The 17,473-nt window shown below is 31.9% G+C and overlaps 1 protein-coding gene across 1 annotated transcript; it reads right to left on the reverse strand.

Annotated features, from left to right (window-relative positions):
- Positions 1–7,242: 7,242 nt before the first annotated feature.
- On the reverse strand, positions 7,243–14,178 carry LOC134271484 (baculoviral IAP repeat-containing protein 3-like). Its single transcript, XM_062753674.1, has 6 exons — positions 13,884–14,178; positions 13,549–13,724; positions 11,775–11,832; positions 10,782–10,892; positions 7,589–7,678; positions 7,243–7,502 (listed from the first exon to the last, which is right to left on the reverse strand). Exons 1-6 carry the CDS (start codon positions 14,176–14,178, stop codon positions 7,294–7,296), a joined length of 939 nt encoding a protein of 312 aa, XP_062609658.1. The 3' UTR covers positions 7,243–7,293.
- Positions 14,179–17,473: the final 3,295 nt, after the last annotated feature.

Below are 17,473 nucleotides of genomic sequence, written 5' to 3' on the forward strand. Positions count from 1 at the left end.
TTCCCTTTATTCTATGTATTCGTTATTATTTTATTGAATAGTTATTCTTAAGTTATTGCAAATCTACAAGTATACCAAAAATGTCGTGGAGCGATGATAACGAAATTACATAGATATATCAACGACGCATTATCAATTTTTAATAACAATGTCGTTGTTATTTTTAAGAGTTAAAATAGCTTCTCTTTAAGCATTTGAGATGTTTTATCTCTTTTTTTTTTACAATTTCCAAGGAGGAAAGTTCCAATTTTGTTTTATCTATATATTCCTCCAGTTCGCTGCATGTAAATGGCAGTTTGATGCCGATTTTTTTTCAAAGGGGTGAATGGCAATGTCGTCTCCGGTATCAAAGTGAAATTTGTATCTGAGTTTCCTGGCAAATTCTTCAAAATCTTTGACAAGCATGTTTTTAGCATTCTCGCTTTTAGGCGTTATAATGAATTAAGAGCCTTTGCTCAGAACTAGGAGTTCATATTGGGATAAGTTGTAATTTGATATATGTGCATGAACCACTTTCAGATTGAATTTTCAGGGGGCTGGCACCATACAATAATACTCTTCTCTGTGAATACCCACTTGCTAAGTCTACCATGTACTACCAAGGCCATTATGTAAGGACAAGGGTGCCTATTATGACCAATAAACAAGTAAATCTTTGTTTTGGTATTGGAATTTCTGTATCTCTAAAAAATCAAAATAAAGTGAAATTTTATTTGAGTCATTCTCAAGGTATTGCAAGTGTATAAACCATGTAAACATTTGATTTATATTTTGAAAAAAGAAGTGTTTGAAACACATAATACTTAAGATGCTTGATTATTCATACAAACACACTATTTAAATTCATACATTAATATCTATTTGAATGAATGCTAAGATATGGAACAAGCTGTTTTATAGACTGCTGTGGTATTTTCAAACTGCATAAAGTATGTGGTTAGAATTTCCATTATCTCAATTTTTCAGAGACTTTCGTACATCATACATTATCGTACATCATATATGGGTGGTCAAACTCACTGGATGGTTTATCATACTCCAAAATTCCTGGGGCGAGGCTGTTCGAAACCATGCTTTCGAACAGCCTTGCCCCAGGAATTTGCCCTTAAGTTACATTTGCAGTCCATTGTCTCCTTTCATTTTACATCCTTGGTGCCATGCAGGTATACAATTTATGAAAGCCATAAAGGGACATAACATTTTTAAAAAATGTTTAAAAGTAAACAAAGTTCTCGATTTATACAATCTGTTCTCTCGGATTGACAATCTATTATAACAAATTGCCAATTCGTTCTCACAGATTATCACTTCGTTCCCTCATATTTGGATATGTATTCACTTTAACAAAAGAATTGACCTATAGGACAGAACAATTTCCCGGAAAAGGTGACATTTAAAAATCAATCTATATTTGTTGTTTTATATATGTCTAAATTTTTAAATTTGCATTTTATACCTAAAATTTATTATTTACAACTCTACAATAAACCTCCAACGTTGACCGAAACAGCATTTTGTCCCCTAAAGCGTTGATTTTTGCATGAATTCTGGCCTTGAAGTCCATCAGGACAGGCCTGCCCCTAAATAAAACTATAATATTTTGATAGGTTAGGATGTAAGGAATAATTTAAGATAAGATTTTTTTTAGGGGCACCCCTGCCCTGGGGTCGAAATTCACAAAAAACTACAAAAAATAAGGAAACCTGATTTTCATAATCTGCTTTAAATTTATGCCTTTTATTCTTATAGACAGACTAGCTCAGTTGATATAAGTGCTGACTTTTACACCTTGGATACTTTGTTTTTAAAGGCGGGGTTCAAATCCACCTGGTACAACACTTTTAAAGTTTTAAATTTCGCTTTTTCAGAGACTATTTTATTCTTTTTATAGTCTTGTGTATTTTTCCTTCGATTATCTAATCCCTTATGCATGTCCATTCTTGATATTAGAAACACTAAAGGCCGGTATACACGATGAGATTTGTAGCATTATACAAGTATTATAATACTTTTGTATTATAATACTTTCTTGTACTCACGCTAATACATATCTTATAAGATTGTAAATAAACTACGTGTTTCCTCCGCCATAATTCTCTTTCTGTCAAGAAAATAAAAATGGAGGATGTGGCTCTGATAGCAGTGTCTATCATCGTACTATGCACTGCTTGATATATTACACAAGTCCTCTTCCTCTTCCCATAAAACCACGAGTTTTTTTATGTTTTTACTTGTAAAGTTGGTCATTATTATTTACCATGTGCTTTTTGTAGTATTGATGAAAATAGGATGACCCCTAGTGTCATTACATTTCATTGGTTGAAAGTGATAGGTAGGTTAAGACTTGTATTAGGGTATAGAGTATTGCTCTATTCTTAATACAGTTTTATAAGATTCGAAAAATTTTATGATACACTGTATTAAGAGTGTATACACAGTAAGATTTTGTTTTATAATACAAATCTTATAATACAAATCTTACCGTGTATACTGGCCTTAAAGAGATATCAAATCGTAAAAATCCAATGTACAGTTGTCAGTCAGGCGGAACGAACCTCAGTTTAAGCACACTTTCTCCGAGGACAAGAATAACTCACTATGTGTTACTCAATAGAGGTATTCTTGGCGACATTGAGCTGTGATGAATTTCAATTGTATATATTCCTTAGAATTTAATCACATTGATATTGGCTTGATAAATGCACTCCCTTGGATTTCATAAAGGCCTATTTAATTTGAACACTTTAATGACATGTTTTGATATTTCCACAGATAAGTAGCCTAGACATAAGGAATAGAATTTTCGAGACATTAGACATTAACTTTATGCATAATGAGAAGTAAAGGCAAATAATAATTATTACACTTGGAGAAAACAAACTCAGAAAATCAATGAAAGGGTTCCTCCTACGTCTACTCACTGAAATAAAGATTTAGGAAAAACAAACTGTTTTATGTATTCAGCCTAATGTCATTAATCAGAACGGAAATCGACAAGCTTTTTGTAGAGGAAAAAACCAAGCCCGGTCCTATAGGTCAGATCCCTATTTATAATAAAGTGATCCTTACACAATCCGTTATCTTGGGTTGTATAATTCAGTCTCTTAGTTTAAACAATTCTTTCCCTCGGAATGTAAACCCTTCCCATGATTTCATTAATATTATTTATCTGTACATATCTGATATGGTAATACATATTTAATGAATAGAATATTGTAGTAGTTTACATCCTACCTTTTATTACATATTACGGTTCAAAATGAGAAAAATACATGAGCATTTTCAAATCCATATGCAAGTACTGATATTTGTACCAAAAAAAAACTTAAAGCTTTTTGTGTTAGTGTACATGTATATTAGAATAATTGAAACTCCTAAATAGTAAAAGTGAATATGGGTCCTGTGTAATTATAATATTTCTAAAATAAATATATGTAGAATTAGTTATAAAATTGGTTCGAAACGACCGGCTGCTGAAGCAAAAAAAAAATGGAACGCACTAATTAATTAAAATGGTTGGATGTATCTGTACATATATGTAATGAAATTTGAGAGCACAGATTGCAAAAATCATAACACTGGTGTTGTAACAAATCGAGATCTCGAATTTTTAATCTGTGAAAATGAATTATGTGATTCGAGACCTCATTATGAATCGAGTGTGTGAATTAGTAATACGTGGGATCGGATTGTGTAATTCGAGATCTCCAATAAATTTTTACTTTTTTGAAATTGACGTGTCCCTTCATGGCTTTCCTAGCAATATAATTAAAATTATATCTTTCATCTGCTCTCCGATCTTTTATATGTTGCGATAGCATAAACAGAGGTCTGGCTTTAGTCAGATTGCCAAATATGCTATTTGTTTTAGTTCAGTAATTTAACGTTAAAGATGAAGGTTTACTACAAGGCTTTTGAATTATCAGTCCTGTTTCATACTGGGATATTTTACTTGAAAAAGACACTTATGGTAGTCTAACAACCAAGCTTTAGGATAAACGTGATGACTTTAATTTTTTATCGTCAACATCCCTTACTTATGCAGCAATATACCTTCATCGCCTGCATACGGAGTATATATATCTCAATTGATTCGATACGCAAGAGCATGCTCTATGTATGAACAATATCTAAAACGAGGTAAGTTATTGACAAGCAAGTTGATGAAACTAGAATATAAGCAGTCTCGTTTAAAGTCATCATTTCGTAAGTTCTATGGTCGATACAATGACCTTGTCAGCAAATATATATAATTTATCATTGAGACAAATGCTGATTGACGTTTTTCATACCAATTGTAAGTCCATTATTTATACACTGAATTGACCTGATCCCACCGCTAATGTTTCGGGGGTCCATGTTTCCTATGCACTTATTCTTGTATTGTTTTATGGACTTTGAGACTGAATACTGTTCGTTATCTCCATATCCTTATCCTGATATATTGACTTAACAATATCATTTAACTACTTGAATCACATAATAAATACAATTTGTATTTTAAAAGGAAACTCATATCAATGTAGTAATTTTAGCATTCCTAGTAATAAATATAAATTCACATATCTGTTTCAAAATATTCAAATCTTTTACGGGAGAGAAGCTGATCACGTGTACTTGACAGCAAATAATAATGTCTTGGACAAGTTAAAGAATTTCCTACAGTCTTACAGAGAAATGACAGTTGATAAAATGGTGGACACAAAGTAAAAGTGCTCTTCAACATTTTGTGGAAGATTTAATCAGTCTGATTTGAAATTCATCTTGCAATATTTCTGCATTTATATATTTGGATATAAACGTCACATTTTCAACTTAATGACTAAACAGTTTTTCGTTAAATATTGCCAACACCATCTGTTATTATTATTTCCCTACAAGATAACATGTTATGTCTTTATTGTACCCCTTAAAGGTACTTGGACACAGATTTGAAGTTAATATTTTCCCTTTAATATTAAGACTTACATGTATATAGTTTAATACCATTTTACACAAAAAATAATAATTATTAAAATGTAATTTCATTTAAAAGTTATTAAAAACTTTAATTGTTTTTGGCGGGTTTGATTGACACATCCTTACTCTTTCACAAATTGTAATTTTATTCTTAATCCTTAGGAAAAGTGGCAGTCTTGTTGTGTATTAATGAAAAATATTAATACTATAATCCAGAAAATTCAGATTAGACATGCTCGAAAGCAAAACAAGCACACAATATATTGTCAGTCCGTGCAATAGTGTTGAGTAGACTTTGGCGATTTAACGCACTCGGCGAATCGTAAACACCAAAAAACAACAGAGCTCTGTCCTGTTTACAAAACCTGTATACATAACACGAGTGTGCTCGATTTGCTAAACTCTGTACACAGCGGAATGACAATACTACTGAAGGGGATTTGCTTTCTAACATTTCTACTCTGAATAAAATTAATTTTCTGGATTTAAGATTTAATATTTCTCATTAATACACAACAAGATTGCAACTTCTCCTGTGGATTATGAATAAAGTTAAAATTTGTGAAAGTACAAGAATGTCTCAAATCAAACCCACCAAAAAATTAAAAGTTTTATTAATTTTTAAATGTAACAAGTTTTTCAATAAATTTTTGTGTGAAATGCTATAAAATATATAATTCGTGATATTCTACAGAATATATTTACTTCAAATCTGTGTCCAAGTACCTTTAAGCTCTCAGTCTGTTATTCCAGAAAAATCTTGTAATAAAATCATTCAGTTTATTTTTTCTTGTTAGATTAAATCCATGAAAATAAAGGTTATTTTTAATGGTATCAAGAGAATGAATTTTTTGTTTAACAAAAAAGATAGTATATATATTTTGATAGCATGATATGCTAGGGGTTTGTAAGAAGGATATGGAGATGGAGATAAGCAGACCAATTTCTTTGCTTGCAAATTTTGTCGTTCGCCATTTTTATTACGTCAACTACACGTGTATTAGATGATTTATCCATAATTGAATCATTTCAAAATAGATATTTACTTATAATTTGAAGCAGAATTCTGTTCTGAAATGACCTTGCCCCCATAAGAACAAGAATGTAAAGGTCAATTTTTAATACAAAAATGTTCTTTTATTTTTATTGCCCATATCTTACATGCAAAATGATAATCATGAAAAATAAACAAAATGGCTAGAATGTGTCGAGAAAGTGAAATAACAAACATGTATAGCCAAGTAAATTAAAAAAGTTGTTGCTTAGAAACCACTTAAATGTCATTAAACAGATATTTGAACTAAAATGATGCATGGATATTGCAGTTCTTATCCCTTCTTGAGAGTATATGAAGAATTTTCTATTTCAGCATCCATTATGTAAAATTATAGCAAGAATATTGAAAAGAGTTTAAAAATTGATGAAATTTTTGCACTTATTTGACCTTTGACCTCCTATAAATAGTTCTAATGAAGTCAAACTTTTTAGACAATTTATCTGCTGTTCGTCCCTTGTACTTTGATGACCTAACATCTAAATTTTATATGTGCTGGGATGCAAAAAAGGTATCTAGGATGAGTAATAAACGAAAATTCCTCAATGAAAATTTAAAAATTCTGTGTTGCTAAGCAACCGATTTTAAGTAGTTATATGCAGAATTGAAAAAAAAGTTCAAAATGTGTTTTATATAGTAGAGTATATATCACAAATTTCCTATTTCAACATAATCACATCGTCGAAAACCATAGTAAATATTAAGCTTGAAGATAAAAAATTATTTTTAAAAAATCCATAAAATTATGCACTTAATTGACCTTTGACTTCCATTTTTAATAACAAGGTCAGTCGTTGAGTATCTGAATAGTCATTAAATATCATCTCTAGGAAAATCCCTACAAAATGGTATGCATTATACCTACCTTTCTCCTTGAATAAAAAAAATTAAAAATGATTCAATAATGCCATGTCCAAAATCACGTTAAATGTACCGGTAGAAAAAGGGTTAAACAAACTTGGATGATAATATTCTACCAAATTTTGTCGTAAAAGGCGACTAAATGGGGCGGTCCTTCGGATGAGACCGTATAAACCGAGGCCCCGTGTCACAGCAGGTGTGGCATGATAAAAATCCCTCCCTGCTCAAAGGCCTAAAGTGCCGAGCATAGGTCTAAATTTGTAGCCCTTCACCGGCAATGGTGACGTCTCTATATCAGTGAAATATTCTGGAGAGGGACGTCAAACTGTATACAATCAATCAATTCTACCAAATTGAATTCACGGATCCTGAATTGAACCATGTATATCATTTTCAGCTGATATTGCTAAATGTGTTTTTTACACCAAATAGGTGTGTACGGTGCCTTTTATAAAAGCGCCACACATCAAGCAGTTCTTGACTGACGGTGCACAGTCAGTACAAGTGCAGAGATGTCCACAGGGTAGAAACACCACGGATACGAGTTGTATGGAACATTTCCGGCAGTTGGTCGACTTCCGTAACTCTTCGTTCTCTTTTCGAATCAAATTTCTCTGGAGCTCAGCTTCTGTTTATAAATTTTGTTAAAAGTGATGAAAAATATTTCATTCGTTTTATATAGAAAAACTATTCAAAATAAAAGAAAATACAGACCTTTCTTTTCAACATCATCGCAAACAACTGTCCCATCTTCCAAATCGAAAATTATGTTGAGAAGTTCTGTTGCAGATAAAGGCGCATTTTCTATGGAAATATTAATATATACGTTTAGATTATTCAACATTCCCTGCATTTTTAAAGAAATTTACCTGAATTATAAAATACTTTAATCTTTCTGCTGAAAATAGAAATCAACTGTTTATAAATGAGATGTACCTGGAATTTACGTCTAGTTTCATGTCTTCTCGGAGACAATGTGTGACCTGTTAATCATGTTTGAGATCTCTTCTTTACGTGCATTATCAATACTCATACCGGTATATTATACAATTACTGCTGTATTTTTTGGTCAATACAATGATTAAGTCATCTGAGGAGTACAATATTTACCGAGCCCGAACAGCAATAATTGTTTTATTATAGAATTTATTGATAAAATGATACAGCTCATTACTTGATTGCATTTTATTAAGTCCTAGCCAACTAAAGAGAAAACCAGAATTAAAATGTATAAATAAACCTTACCAGTCATATCAATTTGAAATGTTTTTATCAAATTAAGTTGCCATAAAAAATGTAATGTCTTTATATAGGAAATATTTTGAAATGAAGGAGTGCATATTATCAGGGAAAACTGACAGCCAAAAGTAAAAATTGTAGTTCAGTAAAAGTGTTAAAGGGGGGTCCCAGCGTCCCCTCTGTCACCACCCTCGTCCAAAGATATACATTTGCTTAATATGTTTTGTTCATATAATATAAAGACATAGTCTTTAAATAGCTTTCCAATAGAATTTGCATCAATTTGGAATTTTTCGATCTATTTTTAGATCAATGTAGAGGAAATAAATCTTTGTATTCACCTGGAACGTCACGTGCAGGTCAGTACAACGTAGTATTTTTCTAATATAGTTGGATCTCAGCCAATCAGAGAGATGGAAATTATTCTATCATATAAGAAAAAGTTTTCATCATCAAAAATTATTTTATCTCAATACGATAGAGATCCAGATGTTAGCAATGTACTTAAACTTGGGTGATAATATTCCATTAAATAGAATCAAATTTACCCCTAGGATATCTTACTTAAAAAATACGTTAATGGTAATGTAACAAGCAAGCTCTATGATAAACGTGATGACTTTAACTTTGTTATCGTCAACTTCCCTTTCTTATGCAGTAATATGCCTGCATACGGATTTTATAGTTGATTCGATACGCAACAACAAGCTCTACGTATGAACAATTTCTAAAACGAGGTAACATACTGACAAACAAGTAGATGAAACAAGAATATCAGCAGTCTCATCCAAAGTCATTATTTCGTAAGCTCTATGGTCTTGTCGGTAATTACAATTTATCATTGAATCAAATGCTGACTGACGATTTTATACTAATTATTAGTCCATTATTTATACACTGAATTGACAAAGGATTTTTCCGTTATTTCCCAATCATAACAATACGTAATATTGCGAGTACCTCGCAGTTATCCAACTTTCTACTGTTCTTTTGCGAGGAAGACTAGAAAGCTCTAGATTTTGGGGTCGCATGACATTGTTTACAGTAGTATCAATCAGACAATTAAATCAGTTGTTAATGCAGAAAGTACAATGTATTGCCAAGAATTGGACTCCAAATTGAAGATTTTCAAATGAAGAAAGTTAATAATGTTTTTTCAGCTCTAAAATGTGATAATTTTCAATTAATATTTAATGAGAAGAGACCGCTTCGTTAAAAATATTGTTAAAAACATAACATTTTAGAAATAGCTCTTCTCAAAAACTAATTAGCCTGCCGCGGCGATTTTTTAAGCAAGGTATTCCACCAGGATTTTTTTTACTTATCTGTCCTTATAATCTCTACAATGACCGTAGCTACAGATCTATAGCTCTCCGAAAAATATATTGAAAGATCAGAGAGCTACAGTGCCACCCACTGAAAAAACTGTATATTTATTAGGCACAAAAAAGTGCGCTCGGTTCTTGATTAATTCTTCCAAGTTCTAACCTCAATTGCATTAAAGGCTAGATTAAAAGATCCTTATACCTCTATCAAGTACTCTCGTAGTTGACATCTGAACAAAGCATGTTGGACCGAATTATCTTTGAAACCAAAATGGCAGTATAAATGGACGAAATTTTCAGGGCCAGAGGGACTACTAACAACAATAATGTGAAATGTTTGGTCGTGGGAACAGTGAAAGAATATGTTAGAAACACACGGTTAGTATCATTTTGAAATGACAGTTTTAAAAACATGGAGAAATAAATCGAGACAGCTTTTTTTAGCGTTATATATATATAGTTTTTTTCAACGGGTGGTACTGTAGCTCTCCGGTCTATCAATTAATTTTTCGGAGAGCTACAGAACTGCAGCTACAATGACCGATATTGCATTGTATTCAACAAACGTTTCCTACCTTCATCGCGAAAGAGTTCTGCAAGTTGGGTAATCGCGATATCAAGTATTAGGAGCACACAGCGGGTGTGACCGGTCAGCAGGGGATGCTCACTCCTACATGGCACCTGATCTCACCTCTGATATTTCGGAGGTTCACTCCTATTTTGTATTGTTTTGTGGATTTTGATATTGAATTCTGTTCGTTATCCTTCACTCTAGTTACAATTCTAAAAAAGTATAGTTTTGTTTGTAAGACTTCAGTAATGTCTGTTCAATAATGTTTCATGACGTCCGACAACGTCATTTTTTTTAAGGTCTGTTTCTTCTATATCGTACACTTATTTTGATGAGATTTCCTAGCGTTGAGTAAGGACTCAACCCGTCTTGTTTTGACGATTTTACAATGTCAAGAACAGCAGCTTTCAAAGCACATATAATTGCAAATAAATTTATACGTTGGGATAGATCCTCGCTTGACTGTGCTAGCATATTTGCTTTTTGGAGTTCAATATACTTAAAATACATGATCAACGTCATTATTTGACGTGATAGATTTTTCAAGCCTTGACTAAAATTCGACATTAACTTTGCATCCTTTGCATAAGTAAATATTTGAAAATTCATAGATTTACCTACAGCGGTTTTAATTTCATAGCGCTAGTCTACGAACTTTTTGATAGCCCCTCGTATATCTTTTACGAATTCTAGTACCAGAAGTATGAATCACAAACCTACAACACAGGATTCAGTTTTAACACAATAAAGATTTTCATATATATGCAATTACCCCCTCTCTGGTTACGAAAAATGAATATGGCTTTATGAACCATTTTCTTCCCGTATCCGTTCTGAAGTAAACTTTCAACTGCTGGATTATTCCAAGTGTCATTTTCAGTATCTACAAAAAGTCATTCCTTTAGAAAATGGAAATTTAGAAGCAATTACCATTGGGGAATAAGGATTTTTAACATTGAAACTTTAATTATAATTAATTGTTTACGGCTGTTTTGATAAACTTTATTGATCAAAATTACAAGTATTGCTATCGTTTTTTTTCAACAAAAATCATGTTATCAATCATATAGCAGATTCCCAGATATTTGGCATTTGCAAACTGTTTCTTTAATTTTTTCTTATATCGTCTTACGAAATCTGTATCTTAATTAAATTAAGAGTAGGATATGGAGATAACGAACTGTATTCTGTCTCAAAGTCCATAAAACAACACAAAAATAAGGCAGAGCAAACACAGACCCCCGAAACATCAGAGGTGGGATCAGGTGCCATGGAGGAGTAAGCTTCTCCTGCTGACCGGTCACACCCGCCGTGTGCTCCTGGTCATAATCAGGAAATAACGGAAAAAATTCAGTGTATAAATAATGGACTAACAATTGGTATGAAAAACATCAATCAGCATTTGACTCAATGATAAATTGTATTTGCTGACATGGTCATTGTATCAACCGTAGAACTTACGAAATGATGACTTTAAACGAGACCGCTTATATTCTTGTTTCATCAACTTGTTTGTCGAAAATTTACCTCGTTTTAGAAATTGTTAATACGTAGAGCATGCTCTTACGTATCGAATCAACTAAGATATATATACTCCGTATGCAGGTGATTAAGGTATATTGCTGCATAAGTAAGGGATGTTGACGATAGAAAAGTTAAAGTCATAAAGTTTATCATATAGCTTGGTTGGTAGATTACCATTTTGTGTCTTTTTCAAATAATATATAAAATAATATGTCGAGTATGATAACAAAACAATACCTACTTCTATCAGCTGGTCGATTTTGCGACTCTTGTACAGCTTGCGTTTTCTCAGCAATAAACTGTTAAACATAGAAGATATAATGAGTATATCAAATACATGTAAAGTATCTATATGACTTTGTTACAATGATTCTGGATATCACAAACACATATTCAATTTCCGTATATAATACTGCTAGGGAGAGAGCTAAAATAGGCTTTGCCTGCTGCCCGATCCCATTTACCTCATGTGAATAAAATTTTGTATATATTTAATAAACATTATACTATAAATCTTCTTCTCCTTTATCTAAAATTATTCAATAACGATCTAAAAATATTATAAATGCAAAGAAATAGCCATAACATATTGAAAATCCCATAGGAACAAACTGTGCCTTTTTATTAGCAGACCTATTTTGTATTCATTAAAGCAGAATACGTGTAAAATCTTATGTGTGAAAAGATTAAAAATCTTGCTGTGGTCTTCAACTCGCCGTTTAAATAATAGACGACGTACTGTAAATTAACAATGGTAATTTCCATTCTTATGTCGACACGATATATCCTGGTAAGTATGAGATAAAGATATCACGGAGTATGACACATCTGTTTCATACTTGAATATTTTACTCGAAAAGACGTTAATGGACTCTGATCCTCAGCCAGGAAGGACAACTCTTTATAATATAATTAAAATCAAAAAGTATAAAAATGAAGCTCGAAAATTAAATTTTTTTCATGCAACAATTTTCATTATGTACCTGTCAATGTGTTTCAAGGTTCTTTCTTAGAAAGGTCATTATATGTATAAAAACTGGAATTCCTTCAAAAGCCTGGATACCTATGATTTTCATTTTTAAAATGTGTTAATTAATCAAATTTGAATTAGAAAATGCATAGCAGTTTGATTTTTTTTTCCGTAAATCAGGAACAACATACTTAAGATTTATTAATTTTCTCTATGTAATATAATTAACTTGAAAGACGAAGTTTGGGGTATTATCATGGGTAAAAACACTTTACTTTGAAAATTCAGATACATTTTTGTGAGCATTTTCAATTAGTTAAGGCTTGATTTTTATAACCTGAGGATCGGAGTACCTTCTTGGTTACATTACATGCAAGCTTTATGTTAAACGTCATGTCTTTTCAATCGTAAACTTCCCTTACTTATGCAGCAATGTACCTTCATCACATGCATATGAAGTTTATATACCCCAGTTGATTCCATACGCAAGTACATGCTCTAAGTATGAAGAATTTCTAAAACAAAGAAAATCATTGACAAACAGGTTGAAGAAACAAGAATATCAGCAGTTTTGTTCAAAATGATTACTCTGTAAGTTTTATACTCGATATGGCCCTGTCAGAAAATACAATTTATCATTTAGTCAAATTCTGATTCACGTTTTACATACTGATTGTTAGTCTATCATTTATACACTAAGAATTTTACGGATTTCTCTTTTATTTCCAGACCATGACAAGGAGCACAAGGCTGTTTTAACGGTCGACAGGGGATGCTCACTCCTCTATGACCCCTGGTCCCTTCTCTGATGTTTTGGAGGACTGTGTTGTGGTGGCTCTACTCCTATTCTATATGATCTTAAATACTGTTCGTTATCTCCGTATGTTTCATTTAGATAAATTTTCTTTTCATTTAAGTTTCTAGAGACTGAAACATTATGTTGTAATTTTACATTGAGATGTATGATAAAATTTGTTTCTTTTCGTTATATATTTTTAATTTTTCTGCTTGAACTTAATACATTATTTAGAACATGATATTTTACCTGAACCGGATCCGTGTCACGTAACTGCTCTAAACGAACAAAGTCTTTTCCCTTCGTATTGAGAAGATAAGGACATTCAGGCGACCAGCGCGCATGCTCACCCCAGGGCGTGTCCTCATCTTCCCAGTTTCTGAGACCTTGTCCACAATCAAAACAGAACACGGCGTCCGAATTTTCTACAAAAAATATACATCATTATTTGAAAAATAGTTATTGTTTATTCATAGACTGTGGATTTTACATCGAGCTCGACTTAACTAGGATTATTTTTATTCATTAAAATGTCTTATAGCATAATCAAAAGATTTGTAACAAATTATTAAATAGCTGGTCACCTGAATAAAAGAACCCGGCCTCTGCTAGATCTTCGGGTCTTTGGTTGCAGCTCATTGGCCAATTTTGGAAAGTTTTCAGACGAACATCTTTGATTGCAAATTGTTGGAATTTTGGCTTATTGATATTGATACCATACTCTTTAGCGATGTCTCTGGCCATGTCAGGTGGCTGAATTTGATTTGAAAAGTTGTCACCTCCTGTTGCTGCAATTGGAATATCATTGACGAATAGGTTATTTGTCAGTTGGTGGTCGTCGGTCACATTCCAATCCATTGGCTCCTGGGGAGTAGCCATTTCAAGATCTTGAATTGTGCTGATGTTGTTGTTTTTTGAGTTGTTTTAATTTACAGAAAGGTATAAATATTTCAGGTTTTGCAATTTCTGTATCAGAATGAGATAAATGTTAATACTTTTTCTATATAAGCTATACAGGGTGAGGTCAAGAGTAAATTCTGTTAAATAAAAGTTGTCTTTCACTTAAATTCAAAGTTTCGTCGATGACAATGACGCAGTCAACGATAAAATGTCATTGATCACTTTTCATCAGGCGAATATCGTCGACGACGTTTGACATTCCCAGGATGAGAGAATTCTGAGCGTAGGTTTTGTCCGTGAACCGGTATCCGAGAAGACTGTATCAATAGCAACATAGAAAAAACTTCTACCTCTGAAAAGACACCACAGATCGACATAAGATAAAGGATTTGAGTAGAAGACATAAACGAGACGAACCTGCAATGAAAGAAGAATTTAAAGGGAATCATATACACTAAGTAATTGTAAAACCAATTGAAGCGGTTCCGCTATTTGCATGATTCATAGGTACATGATATCCCGTATAGTTACACAATGTCCCTGTTAAAAGACACTATACAATTTAAAGTTCTTAAATATGGCAACTTACTGTTTTGGAATGTTCAATAATTCAATGTTTCGTCGTGCTAAATATAAACATTGGTTTTATATTATCAGGAAGTAAAAATATATTTTGACCTTTCATGAGACATAAAGATTTTTAACTCAAAATAAATTCACTTACTTAATTTGAAGGCTAACATAAAATTTGAAGCATAAAAAAGCCAAACCAATTCTAAAATAAAAATATAAAAAGTTAAAATTACAGGTTCGTTTTGTTAAGGGAGAGTAATCAAATATGTTATCTTGTTAACTGTCAGGCACCTCTTACCTGTAGAATTTGAACCTTAAATTTCCATTACTAGTAATAAATTAACAACCGAGGGGGGCTGTACATATCATATAAATCAATAACTATAGAAAATAATAGAAATTTAACATACTAGTAACATAAATGTAACCTCTGGCAACCATGTTATGTAATTTAAATTTAGAAATAGGAATTCCAACCTCTTTACATTGACTGGTATCCACTTCTAGATATGTATATATTTTTAACATATGGACATTTTTTAATGAATTGCCATATCCACAAATGCCTGAAGACTGATAAAATTAAAGCACATACATCGTATTAACTTTTTCCTGATGTATCTCGTATCTTTAAAGAGTAGACATATTTTTAATCTAGGTTTGCAGGGAAAGGTTGCTCAAGTGATATTCATATGATTTATAACGTTCATGTGAATATCATGTGTATTTCATAAAACTTTTTTCATGCTCATGTGAATCAAGTATGTTTTGCACGATATGCATGTTATATATGATTGATGTGCATGTACACGTAATATCTTATATATGAAAGTATTGTCAAAATTCATAGCATAGAGTGGTAGCATATTTCTGTTCCCTACAATGTAAGCTACATTGTACTTGTAATCTTTGTTTGCATGTTGAAATATTTGTATATACATGCGGCTTATTTATGTCATTATACAAAATAATTTAAATAATCTAATTTTAATGCTGATAACTTACCTACAAACGTCAATATAAGACATTTCGTAGAAGGAAGCTACTACAGGAATATGTTGACATGCGACTTATTTATGTCAACATACAGCATAGTATTATGTAGTCGTGCAACTTTTTTATGTCAACATGCAAAACTATTTTATAGACACATGCAAGTTCTTTATAATAATATGCAAGATATTTATATTGACATGCAAATTATTACCCTACTTGTGACATAAATATCTTGCTTGTTTTAACATGATTTACATCAATAAGTCGCATGTTTACAAGAATGAGTTGAATGTAAAAAGAAATATCTTTAAACAGCATTTCCAAAAAAATCATGTTGCATGTTAGCCTAAATAATTCATATGACATAATAATACTATTACATCTTACATGAACTTTCATCTTACCGGCGAAATAAACAACTAAGTTTACCAATATCTAAATCGAAATCGATAAAGATTGTTAAATAACATGTCGGTATAATTTTCTTGTATGTATACATAATTGTCGTGAATGTTGGCATATTTTTCTTGCATGTTCACATGATTACTACATAATTGTATATAGGGACAGAAAATATGCCACCATCAAAATAGCATAGATAATTTTATTTGGTTTTCGTCTCTTTCTCGTGCTAAGAATCCACATGGAATTCATGTAATTTTGCCTGTGTATACTAAGAATGATGCAAAAAAATAAAAATACCTAAATCTGTTTGAATTTTTTGCACAGACGTTTTCAACGCTACTTTTCAAAATATTTTCAAGGTCAAGACGAGTTTTTGCCACTTTCTGCTGCATTCTGAAATTGTAAAATCTGTAATCTCATTTGGCATTTGTAATAAATGTTCTACACACACACACACACACACACACACCCTCACACGCACACTCACACACCCTCTTTTATATTTCACATGCTGTAGAACAGAGCTGCAAATGTGCTTCAGGTTCACATGAACCGAATTGTTCATCAGTTTCAGTACGTATTTAAGGTAGTACAAAACACCCCTGGATTCTATTTTTACTTATTTCTTAAAAAATACTAGAGAAAAAAAAAGAATAATATTACTACATTGTCAACAATGAATGACCCCTGTAAAAAAAATAACAAGTTTTTGCTCGATTGCGTCATAGTTTGTGAAAAAAATCAGAGAATCCTATATGTTGGTCAATTGGGAGTTTACATTTTGGAATGTTTCCGCTATCTAAGTGCAATAAACAAGCATGTAACAGTCTGATATAAAATGCAGTGTTACTTTTGTTCAATAAATAGTAGAGGGCTGATATTTGGACACACATGTAAGGAGTATCTGTTCTTTGTGTACTATAAAGGTCAAGGTCATATCAAGAGGTCAACGGTCAAATATTGTGACGTCATCTACTGAATCTTTAGTTTTTTTACCATTTAATTTTTTTTAATCGCCAAAATATCAGAAAGTACTGGTTCAATTTTCTTTATTTTTACACATTTCATTTTTATCATTCTGTTCATTTTTAGCAAAAATTTAATTATACATTTTTCTTTAGAAAACTTTAAGTGTAGGATATTTATATGTGAATTTTCAATTCCGACGCTATTTATGTTCTATTTTTACTCAGTATTTCTCTCAAATGGTCCAGTATCAATTATTAGAATTATAACACAAACTTGCAATAGATCAATTGATAATTATAAAATAAGGCTCATTCTCAAGTCGAGTGTCTGA

This window comes from Saccostrea cucullata, unplaced genomic scaffold, assembly GCF_032062105.1.
Source record: "Saccostrea cucullata isolate Sc308-1 unplaced genomic scaffold, CSIRO_AGI_Scuc_v1 ctg12264, whole genome shotgun sequence".
Taxonomy (NCBI): Eukaryota; Metazoa; Mollusca; class Bivalvia; order Ostreida; family Ostreidae; genus Saccostrea; species Saccostrea cuccullata.

Excerpts from the sequence above, each read along its gene's own strand:
- LOC134271484 (XM_062753674.1), bottom strand. The coding sequence starts at position 14,178 with ATGGCTACTCCCCAGGAGCCAATGGATTGGAATGTGACCGACGACCAC. Across the intron at positions 7,679-10,781 it reads TTTTCGTAACCAGAGAGGGG|AAAATGCGCCTTTATCTGCA; the intron begins GTAATTGCATAT and ends ATATTTCCATAG. Across the intron at positions 7,503-7,588 it reads CGATGATGTTGAAAAGAAAG|AAGCTGAGCTCCAGAGAAAT; the intron begins GTCTGTATTTTC and ends ATTTATAAACAG.